The following is a 23,310-nucleotide window of genomic DNA, read 5'->3' on the forward strand; positions in this document are numbered from 1 at the left end:
TCTAGAAGTTTACATTTGGGATAATTTTTTATAAGTGGGAGTGCTGAGTTAAAGAGCAAACCCATGGGTAATTTTCCCTAATACTGGCAAAATCCTCTCCATGGAAGTTGTTCCATTTTGCATTCCCACAGGCAATGCATGAGAGTGCCCATTTCTCTGCAGCTCAAAGAACAGAAAACACTGTGGAACTGTTGGATTTTTGCCAATGTGATAGGGGAATAATGTAGTTATTAATACCATATAATTTTAATTTCTCTTAATGAGTTAAACATCTTTTCATAAAGTGTAAGAGCCAGTTGTATTTGTTTTTCTGCTGATACCTCTAGTTCATTTTTCTATAGAGTTGTTGGTATTCTCTCTCTTAAAAGTTCTTTATACTTTAGGGACAATAATAAGCAGCAAGTCTTTTATCCAACTTTTCTTTTATTTTACTTTGTTCATTGTTTTTTTCTGCTCCCAATTTTTCTTGTAAGTTATGTAATCATATTGCTTTTGGATTTTGAATCTTAAGAAAAAGTTCACCATTTCTAGGATATGGATGAATCATTCATGTTTTCTTCTATTATTTATATAGATTCACTTTTTTGATTTATTTGAAATTTATCTTAGTGTATGAGGTGAAGAATGCAATATTTTTTGACTGGTACTAATATATTGGAGTAAGGCTGGTACTTTGCTGGCTTTATAGTCTGTGCATATGTATTTATTTGCCCATTTGGTCTAGGAAAAAAAGTCAAGAATTGCTCTAAGGCTAGGGAATTTTATATTCTGTGTTAGAAAATAAAAAGTTCCATTTTCACAGAAAGAAGATCATACTATGACCTTCAGTATTACTGCTATTAAAAACTTTCAAAGGCTTCTGGCATTTTTGAAACTACTGGTATAAACTATATCATACTTTCTTACTGACTGTGTCAGGTAAGATAAACCAAAGATAACTAATTCCTGGATTAAAGACACACTAATTAAAATTAAGGTTAAAAAGTGAAAACTAAGATAGAACAGGAGCCTCACATAGGATAATTGCTCAATGTCTTTTTAGGTGAAATTTAATCAATGATTTTGTGGCCAGTTCTTGTTGCCTTGGGAAAAAAAGAATCGCAAAGCTTTCAAGGTTCAATTCTGAAAATGTATTAGCAATATTACCCATTATTATTAATGTTAGCAATTTTTTAACTAATCCTTCCTCAAACTGACATTATGCGATAAATGGATACTGGTATTTTTGTTAAGGGGACGACTGACTGAAACTGCCCACTCTGGCCAGGCGAGACAGCAGCCACTTGCATTACTAACAGGAGGTCCTGGTAAGGTGGGACTAACAAGCTACCATGCACCGGAAGAATTCCAGAAAGGTCAAAAGGAGAGAGAAAACGCCAGTGCGTATGTCCTACCAACCTCCCAGAATCCTCCTCCCTGGAATCCATCTTGACTGAGCAATGCATGCACCATCAGGAACGAACCTGAGTCACAGTGATTGGCCAGACACAGTCCGGACACTAACCTCATCACCGTAAAACCTGAGACTATGAGCCACGTGGCAGAGCAGTTCTCCTAGGTTCCCTTATCCTCCTGCTCTCCACCTGGGTGCCCCTTCCCAATAAAGTCTCCTGCTTTGTCAGCACATGCATTTCCTTAGATAGTTCATTTCCAAATATTAGACAAGAGCCCACTTATGGGTCCTGGAAGGAGTCTCCCTTTCTGCAACATCTTCATCAAAAAATTTAACTCTCAATCAATAAAACAATCAGTACTTATACCAAATAGAAACTAATACAACAGCTATTTTGCTATCAAGAGGAAAATGTAAAATATTGGAAATAATTCAAGTTAGATATTATTTAAATGCATGTCTGTTCTGTGATAAATTCTGAAGGAATTTTTTAGAAGGATCCAAATTTCTAAATGAGAAAAACAGAAGAGATTGTAAATGTCATGTCTTTAATACAATAAAGTCTCACTCTTTCACTTTAACCACTCAAGCCTATAAAGATTATTATTCAATAAATGCCTTTTTTCTGATCTATAACAGAGTCAGGAAAGGAACAGATGATAAAACATCAATGGATCTCTATAGTTTCATTTTGCCTACTGGGTCCAACCTTCTCATTAAGAAAGGCTTTTAATTTCAACTTGATCACAAAAATAAAAAGGTGGTCTGAACTTCAGCACTGAAAATCTCCTTCTTTCAGGCAGTGATGTTAATGAGCTGGGAAATATGCAGGAAGAGAAGCAACAGTTAGAACCAGACACAAAACAACAGACTGGATCAAAACTGGGAAAGGAGTACATCAAGGCTGTATATTGTCACCCTGCTTATTTAACTTATATGCAGAGTACATCATGTGACATGCCAGACTGGATGACTCACAAGCTGGATTCAAGATTGCCGGGAGACATCAATAACCTCAGATATGTAGATGATACCACTCTAATGACAGAAAGCAAAGAGGAACTAAAGAGCCTCTTGATGAAGGTGAAAGAGGAAAGTAAAAAAGCTAGCTTAAAACTCAACATTCTAAAAACTAAGATCATGGCAGCTGGTCCCATCACTTCATGGCAAATAGATTGGGAAAAAGTAGAAAAAGTAGAAAAAGTAGAAACAGTGAGACTATTTTCTTGGGCTCCAAAATCACTGTGGATGGTGACTGTACCCATGAAATTGAAAGGCGCTTGCTTCTTGGAAGAAAAACTATGGCAAACCTAGACAGCATATTAAAAGGCAGAGACATTACTTTCAAAGCTATGGTTTTTCCAGTAATCATGTATGGATGTGAGAGTTGGACCATAAAGAAGGCTGAGCGCTAAAGAATTGGTACTTTTAAACTGTGGTGTTGGAGAAGACTCTTGAGAGTCCCTTGGGCAGCAAGGAGATCAAACCAGTCAATCCTAAAGGAAATAAACCCTGAATATTCATTGGAAGGACTGATGCTGAAGCCCCTGACGGTGGCTTTGGCCACCTGATGTGAAGAGCCTACTCATTCGGAAATATGCTGGGAAAGACTGAAGGCAAGAGGAGAAGGGGGCGATAAAGGATGAGATGGTTGGATGGCATCACCGCCACACTGAACATGACCGTGAGCAACCTCGGAAGATAGTGGATGACAGGCAAGACTCGTGTGCTGCAGTCCATGAGGTCACAAGGAGTTGGACATGACTCAGTGACTGAAAGACAAAGGCAGGAAGAGAGATGGCAAAAGTTCTAGACTGCATATAATTCACCTCTGGCTGTGGCAAAACCACCTTTTAGTGGAAGCTAAAGTTCAGAATCTGTGACTGGAACAAAGTTTCACAGCTTGTTAATGGCAAAGCCAAGATCAGGCTCCAGGTCTTCTGACTCTGAGTCAAATATTCTTTTTAGTATACCATTCAATTGGCCAGAGTAGACAGCAGGAAAATAATGTGAAGCGGGCTCAATGTAAGTACGTATATGCTTAGAAGTTAAATTTAGTTTTAAACATTCAATTCCATTCTATTATTTAAATTATTGAGAAATCACAATATGAAAAAGTTCAATGCTTTTCACCTCTGCCTAATATATTCTTTTTCTCTACCTCTTAATCTTGGGAGATAGTTTTCTAATAGACAATTATTACCTTACTGCATACAAAAACTGTCCATCAAAACAAGATTCTATAAACATTACTTACAGGTAGGAGATGAAAAGGATAATTATACTATAGGATCCACCTTAAATATACTGAACATTTCATCAGTTCAGTTCAGTTGCTCAGTCGTGTCTGACTCTTTGCGACTCCATGGACTGCAGCACACTAGGCCTCCCTGTCCATCACCAACTCCTGGAGTCTACTCTCAAACTCATGTCCATTGAGTCGGTGATGCCATCCAATCACCTCATCCTCTGTTGTCGTCCTCCTCCTGCCTTCAATCTTTCCCAACATCAGGGTCTTTTCAAATGAGTCAGTTCATCGTTATCAGGTGGCCAAAGTATTGGAGTTTCAGCTTCAGCATCAGTCCTCCCAGTGAATATTCAGGACTGATCTCCTTTAGGATGGACTGGTTGGATCTCCTTGCAGTCCAAGGGACTTTCAAGAGTCTTCTCCAACACCACAATTCAAAAGCATCAATTCTTCGGCTTACTGCCAAAGAACATTTCATAACCACATTTAATTAACTTACATAATTTCAAATGAGAAGACTAAAGCTAAGGTCAAATTAAAGTTTACAAAGTACCTACTATGGATCAGGAACTGGTGCTAGAGTCAAAGGACATGAAATCAAAGTCAAAAACATGTACTTCTAGCCTTCAGGACGAAGCTCATTTAGGCTGTGAAAAGTGAAAGTGAAAGTGAAGTAGCTCAGTCGTGTCTGACTCTTTGCGACCCCCGTGGACCGTAGCCTACCAGGCTCCTCTGTCCATGGGATTCTCCAGGCAAGGATACTGGAGTGGGTTGCCATTTCCTTCTCCAGGGATCTTCCCAACCCAGGAATCGAACCCAGGTCTCTCGCATTGCAGGCAGACGCTTTACCATCTTAGCCACCAGGGAAGTTGCGAAGAGTAGGACATGACAGAGAGAATTAAAGTCCAAGACTAAAACCCATGGGGGATGCTTGAAGATACCACAGAGTCATATGGAGGGAACTACAGTGATGGTGGTCCTGTTACTGCTGCTCCATCCAAGTTATGAGTCAGAAGAAATAGGGCCAGACCTCACTTGCATAAAAAAGTTAGGTCTCAGTAGCCTCCTACACAATTATTCAATATTTTTTATGAAAATAAGGCTTCAATGAGTTTTTCTACAGTATAATACAAAGATCTAAACTCAAAAAAATTATTTTAAAGTTTCTTAAATCACTGAGGACACAAATTACATTGAGAAATGCTAACTATAGTTTTATGAATTCTCTATGGTAAGATTAATAGTATTTCAATTATATAGTACTTATTCTACCTCAAAATAATTTGAGAGAATCTAGATCTCAAATTACTTGTTTGAAATGAAGGGTCCACATCTATCCCAAGTTTCTCTTTCCTCACTTTGGGAGACTGCTCCTAGGAAAAGGAGACAGGTACCTTTCCATGACAGCCAGACACTCCTTTCTCCAGGTAAATCGACTGCCTCGCCGTAGTCGGAAGGTGCCAGACGTGGCTGAGACTGGGGGAGGCGTTTGTCTCCACTCCGGGTCCTCTATTGGAATGGGTGCTGGTCTCATACTTAGCGTAGCCCCTGAAAATAAACAAGATACTTTTTTGTAAATATCTTGTAATTTACTAAAACCAGCATGAAAAATATATCGTGAAATCAACAACTGCCTTTTGCCCCTTCACTGGAACTTGCAGGCCCTATACATTGATACTTATATTTTAAAAAATTATTTGACCAAAATAAAAATCTCAGGAGATAAAAACTCTTCCTTAGGAAAAAAACCCATCATTAATTATTTTAAGTGTCATTTTTTTTTCCAGCTAGTCATTTGTCTTTTATTTTTGTTTATGTCAACAAAGCTCAAAATCTATCTCTTCAGGGGAAAAAGGATATATGGTTTTTGGCCCAGTGACAACTTAGTCAAAGAATCTTCTGAAAAAATTTTCTTGAGATTCCTACTTGACAGTTTTAATCTTTCTGAACAATATACCCTACACATTCAGATCCTTTTGTTACTATTTAAGTCTTCAGGTTGCTGAGAAAATGGAGCCTTTTAAACAAAGTATGCAGGTAGGAGATGAATTTAAGATAACCCAAATTGTTGCTCCCTGGTGGCTCAGTCAGTAAAGAGTCTTCCTGCAATGTGGGAGACCTGTGTTCAGTGCCTGGGTCGGGGAGATTCTTCTTGCCTGGAGAATTCCATGGACAGAGGAGCCTGGTGGGCTACAGTCGAAGGGGTCACTAAGAGTCGGATGCGACTAAGCACCCTCACTTTCACTTTTCACTTTCATGCATTGGAGGAGGAAATGGCAACCCACTCCAGTGTTCTTGCCTAGAGAATCCCAGGGATGGCAGGGCCTGGTGGGCTGCCGTCTATGGGGTCACACACGACTGAAGTGACTTAGCAGCAGCAGCAATCCACAGGCAAATCCTATCAATTTTATCTTCAAAATATATCCAGAATCAGACCAATTTATATGATCTTCACTGCTCCCACTTTAGAGTAAGACAGCATCATCTCTCCTAAACACAAATTCCTTGGATAGGTTCCAAGAATGGCCCTTCACAGTAAGTCACACCTCCTGGTAATCATGCCTTTGAATCTGGGTAGGCCCTGGGACATGCTGAAAATGGAGATAGTTTGAGGCTAGGTCATAAGGGCTTCCCAGGTGTTGCTAGTGGTAAAGAACCCTCCTATCAATGCAGAAGATGCAAGAGACAGTGGGTTTGATCCCTAGGTAGGGAAGACCCCCTGGAGTAGGAAATGGCAATCTACTCCAGTATCTTGCCTGGGAAATTCCGTGGACAGAGGAGCCTGGTGGCTACAGTCCATGAGGCTGCAGAGAGCTGGACACGACTGAACTACACAGCACAGGTCTTAAGAAAATTTGCATTTCTGACTAGACTTCCTGGAATGCTGGTTCTTGGAGAAGTTGGCTGCCATATAAGAACCATGACTAACCTGAGACCACGCTGTTTTAAGGAAGCCAAAGCCAGCCATATGGAGTGAAAGAGGCCCAGTCTGCTCCCAGCTGCTCCTGTGAAATCCACCCAGGCACCAGACATTTGAGAAAAAAAGCCAATTTGGACACCCTAGCTGCAGCAGAAGCTATGCAGAGAGGACAGCTGACAGACTGAAGGCTCCAGACATACAGTCCCAATATAGTTGTGTGGTAACCAGCTTCCAAGGTGGCTCCTGAGGAATCCCACCTCCTCATATTGACCTTGTTGTACCAAGATTAGTTTATGCGACCAACAACATGTCATGAAGTGATGGCATCCCACTTTTGGGGGATTAGACTACAGAATACATTGTGGTGTCTGTGTTGTTGTTCTGGCTCTTAGATCACTTGCTCAGGGGGAAACTAGTGGCCATGTAGTAAGAATACTCAGGACGCCAATGGTGAGGTCCATGTGACGGACCTGGCGTCTCTAGCCAATAGGCTGTAAGCAACTGGAGCCTGCAGGGACTCACAGGAGTGACCTTAGAAGAAGACTTGACTACAACCTCATAAGCAACTCCTGAATTCCCAATCCACAGAAATTGTGAGATAATCGATGGTTGATGTTTTCAGCTGCTAAACTGTGGGGTAATTTGTTACACAATAAGATAGAACTAATAGAAGACACCACAACCATCTCCAGTTATTTCCCCAATTTTCTCCAACACATTGAGTATTGTGTTACTAATCATTCACATTTATAAATTTGGCAGGCAAAAAACATTCTAATAAAAAGATTTCACTATTAGTAAGAATGAGCATCTATTCCTATTTTCTGACAATTATTTAATGTATCTTCTCTTGTGAACTTTTATCTTTTGTCCTTCTTTCAGGTTATTCCTCTCACTTGCGTATAGATACCACACCAATTGCCAACCATATAGATTGCAACTGTTTTTTTCAAGTTTGTCTTTAGACTTTTTGTTTATGGTGTGCTTTGTGATCTTAATTTTTGTATAGTCAGATCTGTTCATCTGTTCCTTTATGGTCAATGTATCTTGTATTACTCAGAATATTTTTTTAGTTTTCACTTTTGTTTGCACTCTTAATATATACATGATCTCCTGTTATGTGTGATGTAAATATTTGACTTCTTCCTCAAATGGGCAAATATGTCACCTGCAGAAGATATTATAGACTGATAGCTTAAAAGGTGTGGCACAGTCTGGCCTTTTGCCATAGTTTAAATAAAAGTTTTACTGGCACACATCCACACTTCGTCACTTACATATTGCCTCTTTTTTTGGTACTCTAATGGCAGAACTGAGTAGCTGTGACAGAGACCACACAGCTTGCAGAGCCTAAAATATTTACTATCTGCCCTTTACAGGGAGAGTTTGCTGATCCCTGATTTAAAAAATTCCTGGCCCACACACTATGAAACTCTAAATTGAAACCTTTCTTTAGATAGCTCAAGAAAGAGGGCTCTGTTCTGCTAAAATAACTTGGCAATTAGATCTGGGCCCAACTCAAAATTAACAAAGTTTAGGTGTAAAAAGGGAATTATGGGGCTAGAGAGTTTCAGAATCCTTGTTTTGGTATTCTTCTGAATGCAAGCAGAATTTACAGTATAACGAGGGCTCTGGAGTCTAAGTTAGAATATACAGACTTTATTCTACAGCCACGATTCTACAGTCCAAAACAGAGCCAAACTTGTTACTATGGCTTATTAAGACAGAAGATCTGGGTGAGGCAGCAGGGCCCCATCCAAGGTCTGCTCTGGTAAAAGGATATAGAACTTCAGGGCTTCAGTGGGTGGAGGACAAGAAATAGGTCAGTGAGTTGCAACTAGTATGCCGTATCTTTAACTATGGCATGCTTTCTTAGAGTGATAAATGGGCACAAAGAAAACAAAGACTCTTAACCAAATCATGAAATGAATAAGCCAAGTGACAATAATGGTTCTTTCCTGATATTAAGGTTGACTGGTAATGTAACTATACTTCTTCATAATATTCTGTATTTTCCAGGTTTTCTAGAAAAAGGAAACTTAGATGAAATAAAATTGGTCAGGAAGGAAAAGGAAAGGGGAGAAAGGGAAGGAGGAAGAGAAGAGAGTGAAGTAAGAAGTGGCCTGGTTACATTAAAAGAATTCAAGGATATTTATGCACAGAAGGTAGAAACTGAATGATTTCAAACTTACAAACAAACTTAATTTGAAACATAATATTATTATATTACTCTTGAGGGTTTCTTCTTGCTCCTTTTCTTTTGTCAATGTAGTAGTATTTTAAAACAGCACAAGAAGCATCCTGGAAATATTACAATAAACACAAGTATGACCTAGAAACATGTTCCTCTTGCTTTGGTTGAAACGGATGGAGAACAATGAATAACCCAAGAAAGCGTTCAAAATTATTGACTTTGAGAGAAAAATACAAAGATAGTGGGATGCAGGAACAATGTATACAAGAAGTAAACACAGGCATTCTAAGTTGGCTAAGGAAGCCACTATTTTTTCCCTATAGGAAGTGTGTTACCTGTGCTCTCTTCAGAAACTTTCTCCACATTATATCTGGGCCCCCATTAAGACAAAATTTTGTTAAGAAAATGCACATACCATCCCTGATACAAAGACTGACACTTTTAGTTTGTTTTTTTTAATGCTTACATTTAGAGGGGAAGAAAGGTACCTTTTCATTGTATGATTTTCCTTAATTTTGCATTTTCCCTCAAAACATATGCAAAATTTGCAACACAAAATTCTGCAGATTTATCTAGCAAATCTAAACCTAAGAGAGAGAGACAGAGGAAAAAAAAAAAACAATTCTTCCTAAACTGCTGATAGATTTTTAACATTTTGGTAACTGTTGTCTTTGCATATATAATTATTTTCTTGCTTCTCGGAATTACTTTTGGGTGAGCCTTTGCCAATCAGCTAATAAAACAATGACAACAAGCACGATATCACTACTCCATTCACAGATACTAGCTTCTCTACAAGTAATTCTTCATCTTCCCCACTGTCACACACATGATCTCCCTGAGGCTCTGAAACTCTGCAACAGCGAAAGGAGGAGGCATTACCTCTGATCTCCAAATTTACTTCATGTGCTTGCTACATAAACCTCTTGGCAAACTTTATTTAACTATTTAATTTAGAAATATGCAGAATCACAGCCATGAGCCAAGAAGAACTCATCAAGCCCTGTCTGCTGTACTAATGTTTAAATTAGACAAGCAAAAGGACTGCTGAGCTTAATTTAATTAAATAAAGGGGCTTTTGATGTCAACCATGCTAAATTTCATACTCACTGCTTTAAAAATAAGCATTTTCTTGTAAATGTTTTCATAAGAAACAAGATAAAATGTATTTGATCAGCTTCCATCAGCCTATTTTATTCATATGTCTTGGCAGGGGTAGGGTTGTGCTGGGAAATTCTGATGATTGGTCTGTTTATCAGAGAACTACACTATATCTGTAGGATTATCAGTAAAAAATAAATATCCACTCTATTATTTTTCTTGCTGAGTCTACTAAAAGAGAGACTTAAAAAAAAAAAAAAAAGAACTATTCAAATGGATCCAGAGTGAAAAGGTTGAAAAGAAAGAACTTCAATAAGGTATAGAGAGAGAAATGCTCTGAGCCCAGGAATAAAGGCACAGAATGTACAAATTTTTTTTTTTTTGGTTGTTTTTCTAAATGCTTAAATTTAGAGGGAGGGGAAAAGGGGCACTTTTTCACTTAATTTTTCAGTTTTTTCTCAGAATATATGCAAAGGGATAATACCATTTACATTTCTTCTGATAAGCTATCTGTCCTAGACAGAGAAAAAATATGAAATAAAAGATCAAGAAAAATCAGTGACATTGTATTTTCTAACTAACTGCCTCTCAAAATAGGTATGAACTATGTGGACCTAGGTTCTTCAGTTTTTTATATTTTGAAAGCTATAAACAGATAGATAATTTTCTTTTTTTTGCCTTTCTCCCTCCCTCTCTTCTCAATGTGTTTTTGGAATATATAACACAAGTACATGGTACAAAATTTAGAAAGACACAAAAAAGTTGCATAACTAACCTCCCTGCCACTCCTGGCCTCCTCTTCTTTCAGTTCCCCTCCACAGAGCCTTTATCAATTCCTAATATACCTTCCCAGAGATGTTCCATGTTTATGGAACTACATATGTATGTGTATGTATCCCCCTATATAAACAGAAATATACTATATCATTAGTAGCCTACATTACTCACTTACAAATTTGATATTACCACATATAAATTCAATTCCTGTAAAGTCACCTTTAAAAAATAGCTACATAGCCTCCACAGTATTCCATTCTACAAACGTATCATCATTTATTTAACCACTTCTCGACTGAGATACATTTAGTTGGATTCTAATCACCTCTGCAATGACTTGCAAAGAAGATTCTGATGTATTACAGGCAACTACTGACTACACAGTGGATAAGCTATTCTTAGATGCTAATGTAATTTTGGCTAATAGTTCCAAAGTGCCTATGAAACAAGAATACAATCCTTTAGCTTAAACCAAAGGTTATTTCAAGATCAATGAAAGTGATTTATCTAGAAAAAATTCTGTACCATATTAGTTCTTTTAATCAAGGTGAGAGTACAAAGAAAACCTTTTAAAAAGTTAAATTCCAACTGGTAATATCTAATTACTGTTGATGTAATAAAAATGACCAACTGATCATCACTAACTTATCCTCTTTTCTTCAGCTAACTTCAAATTACATCCTACAGAAAAGACTAGAAAGTTAGAACTCAGAACTAGAATGGATGTGTGTGTGTGTTAGTCACTTAGTCATGTCCGACTCTTTGCAACCCCATGGACTGTAGCTCGCCAGGCTCCTCTGTCCATGGGATTTTCCAGGCAAGAATACAGGAGTGGGTTTCCATCTCCAGGGGATCTTTCCAACCAAGGAATCGAACTCAAGTCTCCTGCATTGCAGGCTGATTCTTTACTCTTTGAGCCACCGGGGAAGCCACCAGAATGGATCTGATTCTCAAATGAAAAACAGGAAGCCTTTAAAAAGGGGACAGTGGGTAATGTAACTTCACTGAACAGCAAATACATATAATTAGAGGAACTTATTCTTAAAGGGTGGAGAAGGCAATGGCAACCCACTCCAGTGTTTTTGCCTGGAGAATCCCAGGGACGCGGGAGCCTGGTAGGCTGCAGTCCACAGGGTCTCGAAGAGTTGGACACGACTGAAGCAACTTAGCAGCAGCAGCAGCAGTAGCATTCTTAAAGGGAGACTCTATATCCTTAAAAAAAACCCTGCTAATCAACATTTGGATGAATGCTGTTAGCCCTTTCCCATTTTTCTTGTTGAAACTGAATTCCAATCGTCAAATTCCACAATTGACAGTGCTATCTTGATCAGCTACAACAATGCTGACCTGATAGTCTGCTTTCCGGTTTCTAGGGAATTCCTTTTCCTGGTATCCACGTTCCTGTCTGAGACTAAAGTCCAGCCCTGAAATCCAGTGTGGGAATTTACCTTTATCAGCCATGATTAGATTATATGTCAAACACTGATCTGAGTGCCAAACCTAAGAGACAAAAATCCCTTCTCTTACAGAGGCTGATTGCCTGACAGAGTTGACTAGTGTTTGTCCTCCAAATTCTTCACTGCTCTGCTATATATATTCTGCAACATGAACAATCCCTCTGATAGTCTCCCTGGTAGCCAACTGCCAGCATATGACCAGGTTTATGAAACCCCTGGACACAGGTCCTTATTTACCTTGCCTAAACCTTGCTATCACCCACTCCAGTGTTCTTGCCTTGAGAATCCCAGGGACGGGGGAGTCTGGTGGGCTGCCGTCTATGGGGTCGCACAGAATTGGACACGATTGTAGCGATTTAGCAGTAGCAGCAGCAACCCTCGCTATCATAGTGTAAGCTGCCGTATTCAACAGATCAAGTGCCATGTTTTTGTTCCTCTCCTGATTTGCTGTGCTGTGGATCATCGAAGAAGCCAGCTCTTTGGGAAGACTGCTTAGAGCTCAGATTGAAGTGTGGCCTCAACATGAATCTTTAGACTACACTGTCCTATATGGAAGCCACTAGCCACACCTGACTGCTGAGCACGTGAAGTAGGGCAGATGCTTCAAGTGTAAAATACACACTGGATTTCAAAGAAAAATAAAGAAAAGGAGAGAAAGAGAGGGAAAAAGGAAAGAAAAAGGAAGTACAGAAGGTGGGGGAGAGATCTTAGTAACCTTTTAAAGTGTTGATTAAATGTTGAAGTGATAACACAAACATAAATATATTATCAAAATTAATTCTAGCAATTTCTTATTTCTAAAATTTGGCTATTAGACAATTTAAAATTATATACATCATTTGCATTATATTTTTTTCTAAACTGTGCTGTTTTAGAATGTGTCACTAATGGCAGCAACAGCAAAGTCATTATTTTGAGAGGTTTGCCTGCCTATCTAGATGTTGTTAGAAAAATATCCAAAGATGAAAATCCTCTTTATAGAAAAACTGCCAGCTAATAAATAGTGGAGGAGTGCTAGACTACATCATTACCATTTTACACTCCTCCATCAGAATAACTGATTCAGGTGAGCATCATCAATGGATGCTAAGACCATTGGCAAAATGGTTGTTACAAAAAAGGCAATTTATCCAGTGTCAAAATAACGCCCTAGAGATTATTTACAACCCGAAAAAACAGGATCTAGTGGCCACCAATTTAACAAATAATCAAACTTAGCAAATGAGGAGTGGTACAAACTGACTTTTACATGCCTCTTGACATGTGGTAACATGAGATAAAATTACCTACAAAGCATTTGCCCTAATGTTTTATTGTGAAAATTTTCAAACATACAGCAATGATGAAAGAATTTTATAGTGATTATCTGTACCTATACCCCCTAATATTTTACTATACCTAGTTTATCACATATTCATTTTATCCTCATGTGCTTCAAAGTTAATTAAGGCCATCAGTAAATGTCCTTCTTAAACGATGTATGAATTACTCTTGCCAAACAAACTGAAGCTGAATCTAACCAAGCTTCCAATCCTAACTTTCAGTTTAGGTGAAATACACAGGGTATAGAAAAACAAGTTAGTTCACACTAAGAGGAAAAAGAAAAGCCCAGAATGTAGGACACTTTGTAAGATTAGATGGTTTAAAAAATTTATGCCATGAAAGAAAAATTTTAAGTGACTAGATTTCAGAGTCTAAAGAGACATAACAAATTCCAATTTGTCAGCCTAAATAACATTTAATTTTTAAAAAAGCTAATAAATCAAGGGTATGGGATTAACACATACAAGCTACTATACATAAAATATATAAGCAATAAGGATTTACTGTACAGCACAGGGAACTACAGTCGGTATCTTATAATAACCTGTAATGGAAAATAATCTGAAACATATATAATTGAATCACTTTGCTATACACTTGAAACTTAACACAATATTGTAAACCAACTACACACCAATTAAAAATTAATCTTAAAAAAAGCTACAAAAAACATTCTCTCAACAACTAAAGAAATGTGAATATGGACTGGATATTAGCTGATATTAAGGAATTATAATTAATTTTCTTAGATGTGATAGTAGGGGCTGTGGTTAAGTAGTATTATCCTTTTTTTAAGCAGACAAATGATAAAGACCCCATGGACAGAGGAGCTGGTAGGCTACAGTCCATGGGGTCACAAAGAGTCGGACATGACTGAGCGACTTCACTTTCACTTTTTCTTTTTTTCTTTAATACTAAAGAGAGAGAAAGAGTGTGTTTGTATATAACCATACATTTAAAAATTCTTTTATTTTATAGGTATAACACAAACACAGCAAATTGTGAACAATCACTGTATCTAAGAGGAGGGTAAACAGGTGTTAAGTGAGCTAGTTTTTCAACTTTTTTGTACATCTGTAACATTTCAGTATAGAAAATGGGGGGCTGGTTAGTTTAAAAAATTCATTGGGGAGAGTATGCTGTTCTCTTTTGTCTGCCCAAGCCTTTCAAATAAAAAGTGATCTTTGAAAAACAAGTCTTACCACAGACACACACAAACAAACATGTCTCCATAACACTATTTCCACCTCAGAGCCAATGCTATTATTAGCTAAGAGTCTTCAATACACAATATTTGGATTGATAATTTAGTCTCTAAGCAAAGGCTTTAATGCTATAGTGTTACAGAAGAAGCTCAGTCACAAGGTTAAACTTGAGACTGACCTCACTGTGACCAGTCTTTGTAATGTGTAGACTGAAACAGTCTGTCAAAAACTTCAGATTTTACTTCATATACCACCTGTATCCTGCAATAGATCTTGCATATCCTGTTAACTTCTGACACAAAGGTTTCTGTGATCTTTTCCCTTAAGATTTCATTCTATTCGAAGCCCCAAAGTCAACAGGGCAGCTCACTCTAAAGTCCAAAAACACATTCATTACCCACAATTAGAATTAGAAACAGAAAATTATTAGCAGAAACCACTGGATATGGTATACTGTGAACAAAATAAAAATATTAAATTTATATTACTAAAACAAGATTTAGAAAAACACATAAAACTAGGTATGAAATATTGTATGTAGTTGAGGGCGGGGGGAAATGACCACTGACAATCATGACCATTCTTTCCAATTACGGTTAGAAATGTCATATAACCTAGAAACAGAGAGGCACCTTGGAGGAAGCGGTGAAGATGACTAGACAATGCTGAACACTGAACTAAAAACTAGTATAATAATCAGGGCTTAGATCTTATGGTTAAAGAGAGTTCTCTGGCATAAAGGAGCAACAGCAGTGTATGAAACTACCTTGGGGAAGACAAATCAGCACATGGATTCAATGAAGGAATTAATTATACTTGTCCTGTTTCAAAGGCAATTAAAAAAAGGAAAAATTTTTTTACCAGGGTTTGTCTTTTCAAGCTGATACCATCGGTAAAATGCTCTTTTCTTCTGTTCACTCAGGTCTGACCCCTGCTGCAATAACCAGTGAGAGATCCGGCTCTGGCTGATACCTATGGAGAAAGAGAAACAGCTGCTGTGGGTGCTGCAGTGACGGACGTTCACGAGGCGTCTGCTGGCACTAGGTTACTGGGTACTTTACTCTCCTACCCTACAAGGAAGCTGCAACTTGAGCAAGGCTTTTAATATTGGGCTTCTTTGTAAAAGCCAGCTGCAAGGATAGATTCAGAAATGATCTATCAGAGGTCAAAGCATTTTATTTACCAAGACTTCAAAATGCTTTCTAAATTCATCTCTAAACCAGGTCCCGAATATGAGATAAAGTCAGAAGTTGATTCAATCTGTGCTCCTTCAACCACCGTCACCACCTCCACCCCAATACTGATTTATGACATTAGAACTTTTACCAGATATTTAGAAGGAAAAAAACCAAGACAACACATTATTGATACTGATAAAAAGATTTAGGGGCTGAGAAAGGAGAGGTCATTGAAAATACTCTCCTCAGTAAGGTTTCTGGATTATGTTAACTCATTTAGGCTAGCTCGCTTGTTGATTTATTTTCAGGCTTGTTAGTACAGATAACTAACAGCTGGAAGATTTACAGCTTATGTACAATAGCACCTCTTAAAAAACCCCAAGAGGTAAAGATGTTCCTTTAACAGACTTATCCAAACACTGAGCAGAATATAAAGCAGCAGTTTTCAGCTATCACTAAAAAGTTCTTGACAGCAATTAATAATAAATGTGAAACACCTCCACGTCAAAGTAAAAAAGCACATCTAAAACTTACTAGGATGAGAATAACATGCTCCTTCGGGTCATTATAGCTATTCCAAAAATGAATAATTCAACATACAACTGACAAAAGAGAAGAATAATAGGAAATATAAAACTATCTTATATGCCCATAAGGCACTTTCCAAAAGACCATTCAGCGACCATAAAGGGTTAACAGCACTAAACTCTCACAAGGAATTACTTATGGTAACTGGATAGTACTGAATACCACCTGTGAAACACCTGTTTAAAGTTATACTGCACAATAGGAAGAGTGGTTATCATGAAGTAATCACACGCCCAACATGAGAAGCAGCAGGTCTAGTGATCACATTGAACTAATTAGAAGGAAGTCCCCAGAGTAGAGTTCTGTACTTGTAAAACTCCACATTAAAAGAAAATTTGAGTAAATGGGGGAGGGGAGTTTTGTTAAGGTTGAGCTGAAGCATGGTTCTCTGATTGGAAACCTTTCATTTTCAAAGGATGAAATTCAGAATTTTCCAAAAACAAAGGGATTATGTTCTCAGATCATTCTCACAGCAGTTTTCCAATGGGTTGAAGATCTATGTCACGCAGGTGCTGGTAGCTATCACTGTATGCTTGTTCTAGGAGAATGCAAATTATTCAGTATAATTAAATTAGCTGTGTTTACCAGTGCTTTCACTGAAAGTCTGGTTTCAGGCATTACACTATTTTTTTTTTTTTTTAACGTGACTTTTTAACAAGAGTGAAGAAAACCACCATTTACCACCATGAAATCAAAACTGATTTTCATGTCAACAAAATGAAACTATTTTACATGGATTCTTACACTGGCATCATATACTACTCAAAAACAGAGGGAATCTGAGGAAAATCTGTTAAGAAAAAATCAAAGAATATATTGGTTCTGGTACCTACAGTATTACATCTTCCTCAAACAGTCAGATCACACACAGAACGAACCACAGCGCCGACTAGGCATTAGAGCTGTTCAAGCTCTAGCTGTGCTATAGCAAGGGAACAGGGCAAGAGCCCAGCAAATGGACAGTGAATTCCGGTATATTCATATAATAAAATCCTGGGCAGAATTTTAAACTAATGCTCTGTAACAGCCAAAGACAAACAACAGAAAACCAAAACCAGCCAAACAAAAAGCCATCAACTCCAAGCGTTGGTAGGGAATGGAGTATAGGATACTTTCATATAGCTGATGGAAGGGTAACATATCAGGGCTCCTTTGGCAAAGAGCTGAGTTTATCTACTAAATCACTAGATTTACTAGATCTACTAAAAAGATCTATTAGATTTACTAAATTTACTAGAATCTACTAAAGCTGAACATATATGATCCAGCAATTCATTCCCACAGAAATGTGTACATACCCAAGAGAATGTGTTCAAAAACATATACACGAAGGCTTTTTTGAGCATTTTCTATCATAGTCCCTAGTTTAAAAAAACTCAAATACAAATAACAGGAAAATGCACTAACTGTGGTATCTGTGTATTCTACCACACACTACTATACACTGTTATTTGTTGCTATTGTTTAGTCACTCTGTCATGTCTGACTCTTTGTGACCCCCATGGGCTGTAGCCTGCTAGGCTTCTCTGTCCATGGGATTTCCCAGGCAAGAATACTGGAGTGGGTTATCATTTCCTACTCCAGGGAATCTTCCTGACCCAGGAACTGAACCCACATTTTCTGCACTGGCAGGTGGATTCTTTACCACTGAGCCATCATAGACTACTATACCAAGTAGGAAAAGGGTAAACTACTGCTATATGCAATCACATGGATAAATCTCACAAAAATAATAGTCAGACATACACATAGAGTCATGCACAATACTGTATGATTCAATTCACGTAAAGTTTAAAAATAGACCCAGTTTATCTGTATGTATGATGATCAGAATAGTGCTTAACTGATTAGGAGGGAGGTTAATGACTGAAGGCAGGATGAGAAAGGCCTATGTAGTCACCAGCACTGTTCTTGAACTTAATCTGGATGGTGGTTGCATTTGTGTCTTCACTTTGTAAAAGTTATTAAACAGGGTACTTTTCTCTTTACATTGTATTTCAATAAAAAATGGTTTTTTCCCCCCAAAAGTTTTAAAAATTCTATGTAGTGCTAAAAAAAAAATGAAGTATGTATCAATACGGAAAGATGTCCATGATATATGGAAAAGTACATAGTTTAATGAATACACATATTTTTATATAATCTATGTTGTTCTGTACAGTAACAAAAGCTCATATATAGCCAAAGATACACTATATGAACATAGAATGGTGGACTCTCCCTCCATTGTGCATCTCTATACTGTTTTCTTATTCTGTCTACAAATATTTATTAATTTTATTTTTATCTTTTCCCTTTAAACACAACAAACTTTATTGGTTGCTTTATGAACACTGTAATTAAGTTAAACAAAACATAAGTGCAAAAAGAAGTTAATTTCACCCTTCCCTGGCCAATTCCATTCTGGGGTAAGCAATGTTAACTGTTAATATATGTTGTTTTGCAATTTTCTCTATTTGTAATAATTAATTTAATAAAACAGAGAGAGAAGTTAATAAAGAATAGCCTCCTGTCCAGTCTTTTGTGAGGGGAAGAAATAAACAAGGAACTTCTTGTAAACTTAATCTCACTTTTTGTAAGAAAACAAAGTAATAAATCAGGTAGCTTTTTCCAGAAAAGGCACTATAAAACTAGAGCATCTACAATAATACATTTCACAATGATATTCCTTAGTTAGCAACTTCTTCTGGGACTGTTCCATGTCTTTTGAACTTCAACTGAGCTAGTGTCAAAAGGCCCTGAAGCCTCTCTTTACTGGGAGAAAATTCTCCTAATTCCCTTTACCACTGTTTCCACTGCTGAAAACAATGTCATTCTCTGATGAAAGTTTTATCTCCTCAAAAGCTCTTTTCTACCTTGCACAGGGCAGACGAAAAGAGAAATTTACATATAACCTTCATACACTGAGAGACTAAAACTAACCCCCGATTAATTTCTTTCCGATAAGGAAGTGATCACATTGTATTCAAAGGATGAAAAAGCCTCCCTGCCCATCTCATTCATATTCCTTTCTGAGTGTCAGCTTTATCAGGCTCCTTCCAGTCCCTCAAATACCATGCTCCCTTCCACTAGAGGGCTCTCCACCACAACCCATTCTTGTCCAAGTCCCCCAGTACTGCAAATTTCAATGCTTCTTCTTCCTCCAACTTCCTGTGGCGTGTGATACATCATCTTCATGCTTGGAATACAAACCCCAACACAACTTTTTAGCCAACTTCAGGGATTGCTATGTTATCTCCTTTCATGTTAGTGCCCCAAGATTCCATGTTTAAGCATCTTTTCTCACTCTACACTCTCTCTTTGGTCATCTCATCTACCAAAAATCATGGTTTAAAGTATTTAAATACCAGTGACTTCTAGCTGCTGCTGCTGCTAAGTCACTTCAGCCGTCACTGGAGCACCAGCCTATTCCTTTCAAACCATCTGCTGGATAGCATCATGAGAATTTCCCACAGGCCTTCAACACAGTAAACTTGATTCATTAGCTTCCTCCTTTAAATCTGCTCTTCTTGCTGTGTCCTCCATCTCAATTTTATCTTCCATTCCACTCATTCTCCAAACTCTCACATGCTTACTAAATCCAACCTTTTCTCTTCCAAAAACTCTCTTTTTCCAGTCCTCATTCCTGCAGTTTGGAATCTCAGCCTCCCTTGCCTAGATAATGGAAATAACTTTGATGAAAAGAACAAGTCATCTAAGATACATAAAATGAAAAACCCTCAAGATCAGATCCTTTTTAATTAGAAAAAGTAGAATGTGCTTCATGAAATTTTCTACTTGAGAGCTACAGTCATTTCTGCAATTCACCTTCCACACTGTGAGAGACATGTCTCAACATTTTTAAGTTAGAAGGCATGCATCCATTCCCCATAAAAATAAGTCACAAACTCAGAGAAAAAAGTCCTTCCTCTATCTTTAACCCTTCTCTCATCCTTAAACGTATCCTTGTTTATTTGGTGTGAATATTTCCAATCTCCTTCCTATGCATTTAACACACAAACATGTACATACATGTGCTCCCCTGGTGGTTCAGACAGGAAAGAATCTGCCTGTAATGCAGGAGTCATGGTTTGATCCCTAGATTGGGAAGATGCTCTGGAGAAGGGAATGGCGACCCACTCCACTATTCTTGCCTAGAGAATCCCAAGGACAGAGGAGCCTGGCGGGCAGTCCATGGGTTGCAAAGAATCATACATGACTGAGTGACTATCACTTTTACATGCCATCTAGGTTTTTTTTTTTAAAACACACATTTGGAGTTATTCCATACGTAGTAAGTAACAGTGTTTCTCACATCTTAGAATTTTCTCATGTAGCACACTATGAATCTTCATCATTCTAAGCTACATGGTATTTTACAGCAGAAATACACCATAATCCACTTAAACACTGACCTATTATTAGACATTTCAACTGTTGCTAACATTTTATGATTATAAATGATGCAATGAACACTCTATGCCTGTCTTTGTGTATGTAAATAAATATTTTAGGGCTAATTTACAGGGATGGAATTTGATTTGTAGCATATGAGTGGCATTTAACTTTGTGATAGATACTACCAAATTGTTCCCTGAAGACTGTACCCAGTTTTATATTCTAACCAACATGGATGAGCATTTTCCCCTACATCATCACCATTACTAAATATTATAAAATTTACTTTTTAAGTCTGATTTGTAAATATTAACACATGCTCATTATAAAAAGAATTCTAAGCGATTCAGAGGAGAGTAAAAAACTTAGGAGGATAGCTAATAAAATAAATTTAGCCAGATTTTTACCACTTAGAAATAACTACACTCATTACAAAATCACTCCAAGCATACTTGGACACCAAATAGGCAGAAATAATTACTAAAATGAGATACTACTACATTTTGAATTTTAAAATGTAAAAACATCAAATAAGTTTGATTTGATTCTAACACAAGAAAAAAAATTTAAATACACTAGAGAGAAGTGTTAGTTACTCAGTCATGTCTGACTCTTTGCAGTTGCATGGACTGTAGTTCGCCAGGCTCCTCTGTCCACAGGAATTCTCCAAGCAAGAATATTGGAGTGGGTTGCCATTTCCTTCTTCAAGGGAACTTCCTGACCCAGGGATCGAACCTAGGTCTCCTGCATTACAGGCAGATTCTTCACTGTTTGAGCCGTGAGGGAACCCTGAGAGAAAGATCTACTCAAGTTTAGCAAATCCTTCTCTAAGGGAAATGGCGTTTCTAAGGGTGCAATAAAACAAACAAACAAACAAGGATCATATAAAAACATTAGGAGGCTGGAAGCACTGTTTTCTAACTTGTGGGCAGTATCTAATGGCTCCTGGCTAAAAAAACTAAGAAAATTAGCTGACTGTGATAGCTAGGCTCCAGGATGACTCCTAATGATTTTCTCAGTGTTCCTACCTGTATGTAATCCCCTCCAACACTGCTTCAGGGTTGGTGTGTGCAACCAACAAAATATGATGACTTACAAGGCTAAGTCATGAAAAGTTACTGTTTTGCTCTCTCTTAATAGTTGGTTCTGAGAAAAGCTAGCTGCCATTTCAGCCCTATGAAGAAATCCATGTGGCAAAGAACTGAAGTGTTTCACTAACAGCTATGCAAGTGAGCCCTCTTAGAAGTCATTCCCCCAGCATTAGCTAAGCTACTGATTACTGTAGCCTCCTGAGACACCCTGAACGAGAATGACCTAAGCTGCTTCTGGAATCTTGATCTATAAAGCCTGAGTGAGAGAATAAAAATGTAGGTTCTTTCAAGTTGCTAAGGTCAATGTAATCTTTTCAGTAGCAACAGATAACTAATACACATGCATTATAACATACTTTCCTCATTTCCTTCTCCAGTCTGTATATCCATCTCCTATATTTGGGAGATACTTGACTATTTATTTCTGTATAGTCAACATTCTGTCCTGGACTCATAACTGCCATAGCTGTTTGCTCACAGTTGTATATTTAAATGAAATCAGGATTTATCATACAGTTTCCCACCGTTTCCATTCCTAGCTCTGTATTTTTGCTTTTGTTGTTCAGTTGCTAAGTCATGTCTGACTCTTTGTGACTCCATGGACTACAGTACCCCAGGCTTCCTTGTCCTCCACTATCTCCCAGAATTTGCTCAAACTCATGTCCACTGAGTCAGTGATGTTATTCAACAACTCTGTTGTCCCCTTTTTAACTGAAGCGTATTTTACATACAGTGAAGAGTTCAATGAGTTCTGACATACGTATACACACAAGTGACCATCACTCAAATCAAGGTATAGATTATTTTCATGCTGTCTAAAAGACTCCCCTTGTCCTCTTTCCAGTTAATGCTTAAATTTTATATTTTAAACTTTTGGTTAGTAAGATTTCTTCAGTTTTTACCAGCAAAGGTTTATTGTTGCTGCATTCCCCAGTCCTTGTATGCTTGCCTTTCACGTTTATTCTTTAAGGAAAACACTACAAGGGAACTTTAGGGGAGAGTGTTACACTTTCCTTTAAAATGTTAAATGGCTGTAATGTCAGGAGGTAGCAAAGTAAGGCTTTCTGAATAGTTAGTCCCCCCAAAATGCAATGAGAGCAAAAACTGCTCTACCATAAAAGTACTGGCTGAAGTTGTCAAAATGAACTTTTTCAGAAATCTGGAAATTAACCAAAGGTGTACAAGTATTCAAAAGAAAAGCTAAATTTTAGTAAGGCCAGCTATATGAAATTTTAATTTGACCTACACTCATTCCCATCATACCAGCATTGCAATCACAGTGAATAGCAAGGGTGCTCTACTAGCCACTGGAGAGGGAAAAACATGTTTGGAGTTCCCCAAAACACCATTGTAAGAGAACTGTCATTATTTCACCTGTTTGGCAACTTCTGGGAAACTCCCATTTGCAAAGGTTATTCTCATTTGACCTTATCCAGACCTCACTCAGTGTGAATAGCC

At 37.7% G+C, this 23,310-nt stretch overlaps 1 protein-coding gene across 11 annotated transcripts in view; it reads right to left on the reverse strand.

The window, feature by feature from the left end:
* Positions 1 to 23,310, reverse strand: part of HMBOX1 (homeobox containing 1) — a 195,041-nt gene that overhangs the window by 52,266 nt on the left and 119,465 nt on the right. For all 11 annotated transcript variants that reach the window (XM_061426813.1, XM_061426809.1, XM_061426816.1 and 8 more), the window contains 2 exons: positions 15,480 to 15,590; positions 5,036 to 5,189 (listed from right to left, as the gene is read on the reverse strand). In XM_061426813.1, the coding sequence (XP_061282797.1) occupies positions 5,036 to 5,189; positions 15,480 to 15,590 (265 nt within the window). The remainder of the gene's footprint in view (positions 1 to 5,035; positions 5,190 to 15,479; positions 15,591 to 23,310) is intronic.

The sequence above is a fragment of the Bos javanicus genome, chromosome 8 (assembly GCF_032452875.1).
Source record: "Bos javanicus breed banteng chromosome 8, ARS-OSU_banteng_1.0, whole genome shotgun sequence".
NCBI lineage: Eukaryota > Metazoa > Chordata > Mammalia > Artiodactyla > Bovidae > Bos > Bos javanicus.